This window comes from Schistocerca gregaria, chromosome 5 (genome assembly GCF_023897955.1).
Source record: "Schistocerca gregaria isolate iqSchGreg1 chromosome 5, iqSchGreg1.2, whole genome shotgun sequence".
NCBI classification, from domain to species: domain Eukaryota; kingdom Metazoa; phylum Arthropoda; class Insecta; order Orthoptera; family Acrididae; genus Schistocerca; species Schistocerca gregaria.
Genome location: NC_064924.1, coordinates 671,314,693 through 671,329,422, shown reverse-complemented (window position 1 = coordinate 671,329,422; position 14,730 = coordinate 671,314,693). Strand labels below are relative to the sequence as shown.

The window sequence follows — 14,730 nt, the reverse complement described above, 5'->3', positions numbered from 1 at the left end:
AATGTAGTTCAAGGTCTTGTGTGTTTTTAGTGTTTTACGTGTGTGTGTGTGTGTGTGTGTGTGTGTGTGTGTGTGTGTGTGTGTGTGTGTGGATGCGTGCGTGTGCGTGCCACACTATTAGCGATAGTGAATGTCAAGTGTCCACACCACAGATCATGAGCATAACAAAAGGAAAGAAAGTAATAAATATTGACATTCTTCAGCATATACTTTTCCAAATGGGTTACCTTCAGGTGATAACACCCTTGCAGCAAGAAAATGGTATTCTTCAGGATCTGTAATGACAATGAAAATCACAAAAGCTCTGAAAATACACTTAAATTCTGTAGATGTGTGTAATATGGAAGAAACCTGACTATTAGCATTCAGAGAAATTAGTGAACTTCAATTAAACGAAGCTATAGTGTCATCACTAATAACAAAACTCCCTGAAATTATGTTATCACACAAGTCAGATAATAAGTTAATACTAGTTCACTAAATGCTTGATTCTTTTATGCACGTTTCTTACAAATATAAGACTGAAAAGAAACTGTGGAGATGGACGTTGCATAAGCAACTACACCAGATGTAAAATGTCATGGAGAGATATAAAAGTCTTAATTTATGTATAAAGACTAAATATTGATTTGAAAAATTCAATATGCACGGTATCTGCAAGCATAAACCTGGACAACAGTGCACTCAGCTGCAAGCAACTCTTTGTAAATACAAATTGAGAGTATCATGCTAAAATGGAACACAATGCCCATGCACAGACGGTGTAATTGGTTTGTGTGTGTGTGTGTGTGTGTGTGTGTGTGTGTGTGTGTGAGAGAGAGAGAGAGAGAGAGAGAGAGAGAGGGGGGGGGGGGGGAGGGGCAGGGGGACACGGGAGAGAAAGTGGAAAAGAGAGAGGGAGGGAAGAGAGCGGGAGGGGTAGAGAGCGGGAGGGGTAGAGAGAGTGGGGGAGAGAGGGAGAGGGTAGGAGGGGGGCATGGAGAGGGGACAGGGAGAGAGGACGAGGAGGTGAGAGAAAGGTTGTGAGGAAAGGTGGGAGAGGGGGAGAATGACTGCTGCACCTGTCCCAAATAAAGATCTGCTAAAAGAAATTAAAGAATTTTAAATGAAAATCACAGTAGTTATAACAATTGCTGCAACAAAGAAATACAAAACAAGAAACAGACTAAGGAAAACTAATGAAAACTTCACTAGAATGTCTATTCAGAGTGGCAATTTTGCCAAAATTTGCAGGTTTACTTGACATTCATTTAGTATGTTCAGAAACTGTCAGTGTTGTGCCAGGTCACGTCAAAATTATGTCAAATAAATTAATTAGAGAGAATACCAAAGGAGTCCCCTCTCTAATAACCATACGTCTGAACAATGCATGATAGTACATTACAGTGCAGTATTGTGGTGTCAAGCTGATGGCAGTTGAGAATCTTACACATTAATTTTTTGGCATTTCTTGTAACTTATTAATTACATTCTTGGTGTTGAGATGTATTGGTATGTATGGACTCTCTTCCTAAACAGTTATTATATTAAGCTAAACAATTGCATTCTGTAACATGTGTACCTTACAAAATTAAAATCTTAGTATACATAATCATCAAGTAAACTCCCAAACAGTCAAAATGTTATAATGTTTGTTATCATGTTATGTGTTCTGAACCAGAATATCTATTTGATGATTTAGGATTAAAGAGGAGCCGAAATGGGACTTGAAAAACTATTCAACAGAGAGAAAAATGAATATATTTACAGCAATATTTAAATGAGTAACATAATTTTTTATGGTACATAGGGCTAAAAATGTGAGCCAAAATCTCATACAAACTTTCATCACAGAGATAAACTCATGTCTGACATGCCACAAGATTTGCAGAAATCAAGGCAACCTTTCAAAACTAACAAACTCAAACATGCATCAAAGATACATCACATGCACATTACTACTGTACTTACGGCAACTGAATATAATTAAATCTGGGTCAACTACTGTTTTCAATTCCAAATACATCAGTGCTCAGCCTAATAATGGTACTGTAGAAGTTTGTCGCACAACACCAGTTGATGGAACTACAGGCTCTGCCAGTCGTAAGACAAAAGGAGAAGAGAATAAAAGAAATATAAAAAAAAAATATATATCAGTTGCATGCTAAAAAAGAAAGAAAACTAAGTTTGATAATGACCATGCCATATAAAAAGAAATTAAAAGAAAAACTGAAAAGAGAAGTATGTTTTCTTTCGAGATAGGTAGTCTCCAGAACAATGGCTTTTACAATTATAGATATCTAAGCACAGATTTTGTTATACAACAAAAAGAAAAAAAGAAGCATCTTATGTGAAAATTAAATGAGCAAATATCTAAGAAACGCACAGCTTATCTCTATCCATATAGCACAACCTGTATGAGGTACAACACAAAACATACTTAATTGAAGGTTTTCTGTTATTAACTATCTGTTGCAACATGTTTGTGTCAGCTCGTACCTCTGTGAGCATGTGGATATCCATACGGATCATGATGAATTCCTGTAGGATAGACATAAAGTTTGATGCTGTTAAGCAGAAGCACAGTTGAACAAGATGAAGAAATTATAGTCATGCATAACAAAATCAAATATGTGCCTAAAACTTTGACAATGTCACACATAAGCAGTTACATCCATTTGTGAAATGATACAGTTTTTGTGAAGACTTAAGAGAAGGAGACCATCATGCATATGAAAGAATGACACTGAACAATGAAAAGACATGACAGTACATGCAAAAGTGATATATAGTGTGATGATATTCTAATATATATGTTTATGTGCTCTCCTTACAACATAGAATTATATAAAACTTAATCATTTGTTCTTAAAGAAAATAACAACAATAATTGTATTCAAAGGAAGGTAAATGTGGGATTAGGAAAGGGAAATTAAATATAAGGCACAGCAGAAAGGGAAGGAAAACAATGGATTTTTCAATAGATAAACACTTCACAGAGAAAATAAAATAAAAAAAGCCAGTAAATGTACGTAACAGTAAATATGTACAATGTAAAGAAAGAGACAGTAACAAGACAGGATAAGGCATATCATTGGACATGAAGGTTGTAAATGAGATAATTACACAATGCAACTTTAAATCACATTGACTTATTAAGTTTCTGTGTGTTTATTGTATACAGTCCAAGACATTAGAAAATACTCTACATTAGCACCATATGGTTGTGTTTTTAAAATGATAACATGATAGAGTTACACTAAAGAGATGAGGAACTGATGAGTTTTGTGTAACAGAGGCCTTTTTTGTGAAATAAGTTTAGGAAAAGCACCATCGTGCTGAAAAATATGCTGTGTGTTGCCACAAAATAGACTGCAGCGTACCATTTCCAAACTTAATTGCATGTAAGAATATGTTGGGCATTACTCATGGCGTATAAGAACAAAACCAATATCTTAACTGCCATACAAATTAGTGAAATGGGTTCTAGCTGTCACAAGGCAAGTGCATTTTCTTGGTCTGTCACATGTTTCTATGTGTCATCTGTCAAACTGCTGCAAGTGAGTGGTTGCCTATCCTAATGTTTGCTCACAGTTTTTGTTCTTTCATATTTTTGAGGTTACCACTTATACTATATTTCTTACTGGATATAGCACCACAATTTTACCTCAGTTATTTATCTGAAATAAGTAGTGCAAATGCTCACAAAACTACTGTGTAACCTCTAAATCCTTATCATTTAGTAGTTGCTGACAATCATTTATTTTTCCTAAATTTGATAATGAGCTGCCTCCTCTCTTCCTGCCACATATACCTATGACCTCAAACAATGCCATTACATTCCTTGATACTGTTCTAGAATACATTGTATCTTAGTTACTCATTGTTCACATGTTTAAGCTTGGTCACGTCTATGCCACTTTTTACATTTTCACTGACCACCAGGTCACAAGTATTATCCTGTCCCTTATTAATTTAACAAATGGTTTCTTTCACTGAATACTTCTCCTGCAAAGGATAGCACTTAAATTCTCTCTCAATGTATTTACATTATCTTACATTAGCTCATTTAGCAGCCAGACAGATGAATCTTTGACATTCCCGTGCACTGTCTTCCACGTGCAGTTTGCATTTTTTGATGAAATTTTAATTGCTGAGCAAAAGCTGGAGGCATGTTTGGGTAGCTGAAATGGTTACATGAACGCTTGGTATGAATCATGGTCTGGAAAAAATTTTCCATTTATCACAAGTTATTTATTTCCTATAATGAACAATGGGAATGAAAGCCAGGATGGGATATTGACTTATTATGAAACAGGCAGTTGGTACTCATCATATGGCACAGATACTGAGTCGCAGATAGACACAACAAAAAGACTGTCAACCAAGCAAAGCTTATGGTCAAAAAAGCCTTCATCAGAATTACACGCACACGCACACACACGCACACACACACACACACACACACACACACACACACACACACACACACACACACACACACACACACAAGAAACCACAATCTATGGCTCGGCAGCAGTGAAGACTGTGTGTGTGTGTGTGTGTGTGTGTGTGTGTGTGTGTGTGTGTGTGTGTGTGTGTGTGTGTGTAATGTGTAATTCTGATGAAGGCTTTTTTGACCATAAGCTTTGCTTGGTTGACAGCCTTTTTGTTGTGTCTATCTGCGACTCAGCATCTCCACTGTATGGTGAGTACCAACTATCTTTTTCATTACAAGTCATTACCAATATCTTTAACTGATGAGACTCCATGGCCTCTATATCATAAGAGTTGTACAAATGAAAGTAAATCCCCCAACAGTTTCATTGTATCAAAACTTAGAACTCTGAATTTGCACCACTAGAAGGTGTTATGTGTATTGCTAGTCTGTACAATGATTACCACTGGAAAGAGTGGTTTGTGCTGAAGATATGTGTAAACATGATGCTGATGTTAAATAAGAGACATATACATATGCAGATTTCCACCAAGTTTCTACACTTGCTGATGATGGTGGCAATATATAATTTTGTGGGATATAAATAGTAAAGCTATCTATCACAATACGTAGTGTTCTTTTGGTGCAGAGTTCTTCATACTGGGTGATAGAGAGCACATCTGATCTTCTGCACAATTGCACAAGACTATCAAAGGGAAGTAATTGACATCACAGACCATTTTGTAAAATAAGTAACTGAATGATTCAATATAATACAGCAGAAACATTCCTGGTGAACGCAGAAAATGTCAGCGACATTATTCACCAACAAATGCACTAATGTTGTATTCTCTAAACTATCATATGAATAGTAGACAGATTTTTTTGTGATCCACAAATGAAACGCATTGCCTCCACTTTGAGCTGGTGGCAAAACAATGCATATGAAATGACAGAATCCACATTTTCGCCAAAAACCTCATTCCATCAACAAAGCAACCAATGCAATGTTCACACATTACTTTGCTAATGTTGGTCCTTGAGTTCTGCCTAGGTTAGTTGTTGGTGACAGTGACAGTGTAATTACAATAATTCAAAACAACCACCATGTAACAACTATGCAGCCTTTAATCTTTTGAAATAGATTTTTAAAGTTGAATTTGTCCCTGTCTATGTGCAATAGTACACAATGTACAGGGTGCCATTAATTTATAGTGTTGGGTTGGGTTGACTTGGGGGGGGGAGACACCAATGCATTTACATATGTTTGCCTGTGTGTGTATATGTGCCGATGGATATGTGTGAGTGTGTGCGCGAGAGTGTATACCTGTCCTTTTTTCCCGCTAAGGTAAGTCCTTCCACTCCCGGGATTGGAATGACTCCTTTCCTCTCCCTTAAAACCCACACCCGTTCGTCTTTCCCTCTCCTTCCCTCTTTCCTGACGAAGCAACCTCGGCTTGCGAAAGCTTGAAATTTGTGTGTGTGTGTGTGTGTGTGTGTGTTTAATTGTTTTTATTGTCTATATCAACATACCAACACTTTCGTTTGGTAAGTTACAGCTTCTTTGTTTTTAGATATATTTTTCCCACATGGAATGTTTTCCTCTATATATGTTTTTCCCCACACGGAATATAATATTAAAAACAAAGATTCCAAGACTTACCAAGCGGGAAAGCGCCGGCAGACAGGCACAATGAACAAAACATACACACAGAATTTCGAGCTTTTGCAACCGGCAGCTGCTTCGTCAGGAAAGAGGGAAGGAAAAGGAAAGATGAAAGGATGTGGGTTTTAAGGGAGAGGGTAAGGAGTCACTCCAATCCCGGGAGCGGAAAGACTTACCCTTCCGCTCCCGGGATTGGAATGACTCCCCACCCTCTCCCCCAAAACCCACATCCCCTCATGCCCCCTCCTCCCTCCCCCCCCTTCCTGACGACGCAGTCGCCGGCCGCGAAAGCTCGAAACTCTGTGTGTGTGCTTGTGTGTTTCACTCATTGTGCCCATCCACCGGCACCCCCCTGCCTGGCAAGTCCCGGAATCATATATAAAATAGAAAGAAACTTCCACATAGGAAAAACACATTAAAAACAAAGATTCCAAGACCTACCAAGCGGGAAAGTGCCGACAGACAGGCACAATGAACAAAACACACACACAGAATTTCGAGACCCCGCAATCGGCGGCCGCTTCGCCAGGAAAGAGGGAAGGAAAAGGAAAGATGAAAGGATGTGGGCTTTAATGGAGAGGGCAAGGAGTCATTCCAATCCCGAGAGTGGAAAGACTTACCTTAGAGGGAAAAAAGGACAGGTATATACTCGCTCGCGCGCACACACACGCGCACACACACACACACACACACACACACACACACACACACACACACACACACACACGCACGCACGCACGCACGCACGCACGCACGCACGCACACACACACACACACACACACACACAGACATATTTAAAGGCAAAGAGTAAGGGCAGAGATGTAAGTCGAGGCGGAAGTGTGGAGGCAAAGATGTTGTTGAAAGACAGGTGTGGTATGAGTGGCGACAACTTGAAATTAGTGGAGATGGAGGCCTGGTGGATAACGAGAAGAGAGGATATATTGAAGGGCAACTTCCCATCTCCGGAGTTCGGATAGGTTGGTGTTGGTAGGAAGTATCCAGATAACTCGGACAGTGTAACACTGTGCCAAGATGTGCTGGCCGTGCACCAAAACATGTTTAGCCACAGGGTGATCCTCATTACCAACAAACACTGTCTGCCTGTGTCCATTCATGCGAATGGACAGTTTGTTGCTGGTCATTCCCACATAGAAAGCCTCACAGTGTAGGCAGGTCAGTTGGTAAATCACGTGGGTGCTTTCACACGTGGCTCTGCCTTTGATCGTGTACACCTTCCGGGTTACAGGACTGGAGTAGGTGGTGGTTGGAGGGTGCATAGGACAGGTTTTACACCGGAGGCGGTTGCAAGGGTAGGAGCCAGAGGGTAGGGAAGGTGGTTTGGGGATTTCATAGGGATGAACCAAGAGGTTTCGAAGGCTAGGTGGACGGCGGAAAGACACTCTTGGTGGAGTGGGGAGGATTTCATGAAGGATGGATGATCTCATTTCGGGGCAGGATTTTAGGAAGTCGTATCCCTGCTGGAGAGCCACATTCAGAGTCTGATCCAGTCCCGGGAAGTATCCTGTCACAGGTGGGGCACTTTTGGGGTTCTACTGTGAGAGGTTCTGGGTTTGAGGGGATGAGGAAGTGGCTCTGGTTATCTGCTTCTGTACCAGGTCGGGAGGGTAGTTGCGGGATGCGAAAGCTGTTTTCAGGTTGATGGTGTAATGGTCCAGGGATTCAGGACTGGAGCAGATTCGTTTGCCATGAAGGCCTAGGCTGTAGGGAAGGGACCGTTTGATATGGAATGGGTGGCGGCTGTCATAATGGAGGTACTGTTGCCTGTTGGAGGGTCTGATGTGGATGGATGTGTGAAGCTGGCCATTGGACAGATGGAGGTCAACGTCAAGGAAAGTGGCATGGGATTTGGAGTAGGACCAGGTGAATCTGATGGAACCAAAGTAGTTGAGGTTGGAAAGGAAATTCTGGAGCTGTTCTTCACTGTGAGTACAGATCATGAAGATGTCATCAATAAATCTGTACCAAACTTTGGGTTGGCAGGCTTGGGTAACCAAGAAGGCTTCCTCTAAGCAACCCATAAATAGGTTGGCATATGAGGGGGCCATCTGGGTACCCATGGCTGTTCCCTTTAATTGTTGGTATGTCTGGCCTTCAAACGTGAAGAAATTGTGCGTCAGGATGAAGCTGGCTAAGGTGACGAGGAAAGAGGTTTTAGGTAGGGTGGCAGGTGATTGGCGTGAAAGGAAGTGCTCCATTGCAGCGAGGCCCTGGACGTGCGGGATATTTGTCTATCTGGAAGTGGCAGCAATGGTTACAAGGATGGTTTCCGGGGGTAACAGACTTGGTACGGATTCCAGGTGTTCGAGAAAGTGGTTGGTGTCTTTGATGAAGGATGGGAGACTGCATGTAACGGGTTGAAGGTGTTGATCTACGTAGGCAGAGATACGTTCTGTGGGGGCTTGGTAACCAGCTACAATGTGGCGGCCAGGATGTTTGGGTTTGTGAATTTTAGGAAGTAGGTAGAAGGTAGGAGTGTGAGGTATCGGTGGGGTCAGGAGTTTGATGAGTCAGGTGAAAGATTTTGTAGGGGGCCTAAGGTTCTGAGGATTCCTTGAAGCTCCGCCTGGACATCAGGAATGGGATTACCTTGGCAAACTTTGTATGTAGAGTCGTCTGAAAGCTGATGCAGTCCCTCAGCCACATACTCCCGATGATCAAGTACCACGGTTGTGGAACCCTTGTCAGCTGGAAGAATGATGATGGATTGGTCAGCTTTCAGATCACGGATAGCCTGGGCTTCGGCTGTGGTGATGTTGGGAGTAGGATTAAGGTTTTTCAAGAAAGATTGAGAGGCAACGCTGGAAGTGAGAAATTCCTGGAAGGTTTGGAGAGTGTGATTTTGAGGAAGAGGAGGTGGGTCCCGCTGTGATGGAGGACGGAACTGTTCCAGGCAGGGTTCAATTTGGATAGTGTCTTGGGGAGTTGGATCATTAGGAGTGGGATCAGGATTATTTTTCTTCGTGGCAAAGTGATATTTCCAGCAGAGACTACGAGTGTAGGACAGTAAATCTTTGACAAGGGCAGTTTGGTTGAACCTGGGAGTGAGGCTGAAGGTGAGGCCTTTGGATAGGACAGAGGTTTCGGATTGGGAGAGAGGTTTGGAGGAAAGGTTAACTACTGAATTGGGGTGTTGTGGTTCCAGATTGTGTTGACTAGAATTTTTAGGTGTTGGGGGGAGTGGAGCTGGAAGTGGGAGATTGAGTCGATGGGAGAGACTGGGTCTGTGTGCAATGAGAGGAGGTTGAGGTTTGTTGGAAAGGTTGTGGAGGGTGAGTGAGTTGCCTTTCCGGAGGTGGGAAACCAGGAGATTGGACATTTTTTTTGAGGTGGAGGGTGGCATGCTGTTCTAATTTGTGGTTGGCCTGTAGAAGGATGCTATGAACAGCCGGTGTGGATGTGGGAGAGGAAAGATTGAGGACTTTGATTTGGGTAGGAGTTGACGGGTGTGTTCATTGGCCGAGTCGATGTATAGGTGAAGGATTAGGCGGGTGAGGGCTATGGATTGTGCTGTTTGGAACAGGTATAAGGACTGATGGAAAGAAGGATTGCAGCCAGAGATGGGAACTTTAAGTGTGAGGCCTTTGGGGGTAATGCCAAATGTCAGACAAGCCTGAGTAAATAAAATATGGGAGCGTAATCTGGCTAGGGTGAAGGCATGTTTGCGGAGGGAATGTAAATAAAATTTAATAGGGTTGTTGTAGGGATGTTGTGAGGTTGACATGGTATTAGAAGGTGTAAAGGGTAATATGAGGTTAAAGTGAAAATAAATAGAAATTTATATAGGGAGAGATAAAGGTGTGAAAAAAGTCGAAAAAGTGTTGGTTTGAGATGAGCTATGTTGATCCTGTGCTGAACTTAGGTTGATGAACAACAATGGGTGCAAAGGTTAGGTAGTTGTGTTGTCTCCAAAACACGTTAAAGGGTGGGGAAATTCAGGAAATTTTCGAAAAAAGTTTCGAAAGAAAAAAAAATTCGGAAAAACTTTCGAAAAAAATTTCCCGAAAAAATAAAATTTATAAAAAAATTTTCGAATAAAATCTCGAAAAATACGGGTGTAAATGTATTCAAAGGACTGGTTGTGTACTGGCAGGTTATGAAAATAAGGCTAACAATTGTTTGATAACGTTTAAACCTGTGGGAAGCTGCTGAAAAATGATCGGTTGTGTGGGAAAAACGGGAATGGAAATAAAACGAAAGTTGTTGGAAATAGCTGAGATGGTTGTTTAATGGGTGAAAGGAATTGAAGCTGTGAAATAGTATTCACGAGTTTACATGAAATGTTTGTAAACTTGGAACAATGGATTTTATAGCAGCGGTTATGTTGAAAGCGTTAAAAAATTTTTAGGTTATGGTTTGGAAGTAAATTACGTATTATTGAGTATAATTAGGCAGGATAAAATGTATGGTAGATTACGGAAAATGGGAACATGAATCAAAGTGAAACTACTTGTACAAACAAAAAGAGAAAGTAAGACGATAGAGAAGATTTCGAAATGCAACAGAGATAATAACAAACGTAATTGTTGGGTTCAAATTAATGATGATGTAAATAAAATAGAAAGAAACTTCCACATGGGAAAAATATATTAAAAACAAAGATTCCAAGACTTACCAAGCGGGAAAGCGCCGGTAGATAGGCACAATGAATAAAACACACACATAGAATTTCGAGCTTTCGCAACCGGCGGCTGCTTCATCAGGAAGGAGGGAAGGAAAAGGAAAGATGAAAGGATGTGGGTTTTAAGGGAGAGGGTAAGGAGTCATTCCAATCCCGTGAGCGGAAAGACTTACCTTACGGGGAAAAAAGGAAAAAAAGGATACGTATATACTCGCCCACACACACACACACACACACACACACACACACACACACACACACACACACACACACACACGTATCCATCCATACATACACAGACACAAGCAGACATATTTAAAGGCAAAGAGTAAGGGCAGAGATGTAAGTCGAGGCGGAAGTGTGGAGGCAAAGATGTTGTTGAAAGACAGGTGAGGTATGAGTGGCGGCAACTTGAAATTAGCGGAGATTGAGGCCTGGTGGATAACGAGAGGCGAGGATATATTGAAGGGCAAGTTCCCATCTCCGGAGTTCTGATAGTTTGGTGTTGGTGGGAAGTATCCAGATAACTCGGACGGTGAAACACTGTGCCAAGATGTGCTGGCCGTGCATCAAGGCATGTTTAGCCACAGGGTGATCCTCATTACCAACAAACACTGTCTGCCTGTGAACCTTAGGCCCCCTACAAAACCTTTCACCTGACTCCATCAAACTCCTGACCCCACCGACACCTCACACTCCTACCTTCTACCTACTTCCTAAAATTCACAAAACCAAACATCCTGGCCGCCCCATTGTAGCTGGTTACCAAGCCCCCACAGAACGTATCTCTGCCTACGTAGATCAACACCTTCAACCCATTACATGCAGTCTCCCATCCTTCATCATAGACACCAACCACTTTCCCGAACGCCTGGAATCCTTACCCAATCTGTTACCCACGGAAACCATCCTTGTAACCATTGCTGCCACTTCCAGATAGACAAATATCCCGCACGTCCAGGGCCTCGCTGCAATGGAGCACTTCCTTTCACGCCGATCACCTGCCACCCTACCTAAAACCTCTTTCCTCATCACCTTAGCCAGCTTCATCCTGACCCACAACTTCTTCACTTTTGAAGGCCAGACATACCAACAATTAAAGGGAACAGCCATGGGTACCAGGATGGCCCCCTCGTACGCCAACCTATTCATGGATCGCTTAGAGGAAGCCTTCTTGGTTACCCAAGCCTGCCAACCCAAAGTTTGGTACAGATTTATTGATGACATCTTCATGATCTGGACTCACAGTGAAGAACAACTCCAGAATTTCCTCTCCAACCTCAACTCCTTTGGTTCCATCAGATTCACCTTGTCCACTCCAAATCCCATGCCATTTTCCTTGACGTTGACCTCCATCTGTCCAACAGCCAGCTTCACACATCCGTCCACATCAAACCCACCAACAAGTAACAGTACCTCCATTATGACAGCTGCCACCCATTCCACATCAAACGGTCTCTTCCCTACAGCCTAGGTCTTCGTGGCAAACGAATCTGCTCCAGTCCGCAATCCCTGAACCATTACATAAACAACCTGAAAACAGCTTTCGCATCCCGCAACTACCCTCCTGACCTGGTACAGAAGCAAACAACCAGAGCCACTTCCTCATCCCCTCAAACCCAGAACCTCCCACAGAAGAACCACAAAAGTGCCCCACTTGTGACAGGATACTTTCCGGGACTGGATCAGACTCTAAATGTGTCTCTCCAGCAGGGATAAGAATACCTCAAATCCTGCCCTGAGATGAGATCCATCCTTCATGAAATCCTCCCCACTCCACCAAGAATGTCTTTCTGCCGTCCATCTAACCTTCGTACCCTCTTAGTTCATCCCTATGAAATCCCCAAACCACCTTCCCTACCCTCTGGCTCGTACCCTTGCAACCGCCCCCAGTGTAAAACCTGTCCCATGCACCCACCCACCACCACCTACTCCAATCCTGTAACCCCGAAGGTGTACACGATCCAAGGCAGAGCCACGTGTGAAAGCACCCATGTGATTTACCAACCGACCTGCCTATACTGTGAAGCTTTCTATGTGGGAATGACCAGCAACAAACTGCCCATTTACTTGAATGGACACAGGCAGACAGTGTTTGTTGGTAATAAGAATCACCCTGTGGCTAAACATGCCTTGGTGCACGGCCAGCACATCTTGTCACAGTGTTACACCGACTGGGCTATCTGGATACTTCCCACTAACACCAACCTTCAGAACTCCGGAGATGGGAAGTTGTCCTTCAGTATATCCTCTCTTCTCGTTATCCGCCAGGCCTCAACCTCTGCTAATTTCAAGTTGCTGCTGCTCATACCTCACCTGTCTTTCAACAACATCTTTGCCTCTGCACTTCCGCCTCGACTGACATCCCTGCCCAAACTCTTTGCCTTTACAAATGTCTGCTTGTGTGTGTGTGTGTGTGTGTGTGTGTGTGTGTGTGTGTGTGTGTGTGTGTGTGTGTGTGTGTGTGTGTGTGCGAGTGTATACCTATGTCTTTTTTCCCCCCAAGGTAAGTCTTTCCGCTCCCGGGATTGGAATGACTCCTTACCCTCTCCCTTAAAATCCACATCCTTTCGTCTTTCCCTCTCCTTCCCTCTTTCCTGAAGAAGCAACCGCTGCTTGTGAAACCTTGAATTTTGTGTGTATGTTTGTGTTTGTTTGCGTGTCTATCGACCTGCCAGCCCTTTTGTTTGGTAAGTCACATCATCTTTGTTTTTAGATATATGTATAAAGTGAATGCTTATGCACAATTCATCATTTTGTCAAGGCCTTCAGAAGTTATAATCCTTTGCACGTATGTTTCAAGATCATCATATACTTGTTACTACTATAGCTCTTTCATATCCAGCTTGCAAACTGTGTGAGGACACCATGACGTCTTGTACTTATTCCAATCTGATATCTGTAAGCTGCTGATATAATCAACAACAAACTTTTGTTATTACAGTTCAAATGCTGTGAACGTCATTTGACATCCATAACATGAGCCTGTTGATTAAATCTATTGGCTAAACCACAGCAGAATATAAGGACTGCCATTCCTGTGAGAAACAATATGTCTCCATGTCAATGTTCATGTTTCTCACACTGTGTGGAGCCATTACAGAAACCACAGCAATTTGCAAAAAAAGTATGTAGGTGATGGCTGATTGAGGAGACACTTCTAGTTGCTTTGACATCACCAGCACTTTCAGTGAACTACATACAGAAACATGCATAAAAAATAAAAATCCAGTAATGAATTGCAACAGGAAAATGAGTTATATCATTGAGTACAAAACATTCTCAACACACTTAACATAGTCCATATTCTCAAAGAAGTTTTCTTGTTTCTTCACATGTGCTTATAGGAACCTTTTCTAGCTTTTATCAATACTATTTCCTGAATGTATGTGTGTCCTCTTGCCACATATGTCAAAAGCAAGTGATGTACCAAGAAATCATAATTACAAACTATTAATAATTGTGATAAGATAGTACTATATTTTACAATGTGTTGGAAATACGGTGCCTCTAGATAGTGAATATCGTGGGAACCATATAGAAGATGATTATCTTCAGTGTATCACTGCTCGATTCGATTTCTCCACTGCGAGAGTGAAAGCATGCAGTTTTCAATCTGCAGAATATTTGCTGTACAGCTGTCACATCCTGCCTGAACAGTACATGCAATTTTATTTTAGAGTCATAGCTTTCTTTCAAGTCACAAATATTTACTTCTTATTTGAACTTACTAAATGGCTTGTGCAAGAGGTTAATTTTAGCCTATTATGGAAGATCTGATTTTAATTTTAGTTTTTAACATGCCACTAGATTACTTTCCATTGCATATTTTTTTCATAATCAAACAGTAAACACATAGTATTTGAAAATGACCTAAGGGTGAAACTGTGCAACAGTATTAAAAAGAAACTTAAAACTGACAGCTGTAGGCAGCTTGGAATCACTCAAAAATTCTTAGCAATTGTGGACCCAGATTCAAAGAAAACTACTTCCATTTTAATACTGGC

General features: G+C 41.8%; 1 protein-coding gene across 14 annotated transcripts in view; it reads right to left on the bottom strand.

Annotated features, from left to right (window-relative positions):
* LOC126272091 (voltage-dependent L-type calcium channel subunit beta-1) overlaps nucleotides 1–14,730 on the bottom strand; it is a 2,208,268-nt gene that overhangs the window by 36,830 nt on the left and 2,156,708 nt on the right. For 5 of the 14 annotated variants that reach the window (XM_049974654.1, XM_049974665.1, XM_049974663.1 and 2 more), the window contains 2 exons: nucleotides 2,479–2,520; nucleotides 228–275 (listed from right to left, as the gene is read on the bottom strand). The exons of 3 other annotated variants lie outside the window; for them this stretch is intronic. In XM_049974654.1, the coding sequence (XP_049830611.1) occupies nucleotides 228–275; nucleotides 2,479–2,520 (90 nt within the window). The remainder of the gene's footprint in view (nucleotides 1–227; nucleotides 276–2,478; nucleotides 2,521–14,730) is intronic. 6 more of the 14 variants (XM_049974661.1, XM_049974653.1, XM_049974657.1 and 3 more) reach the window with 2 other exon arrangements.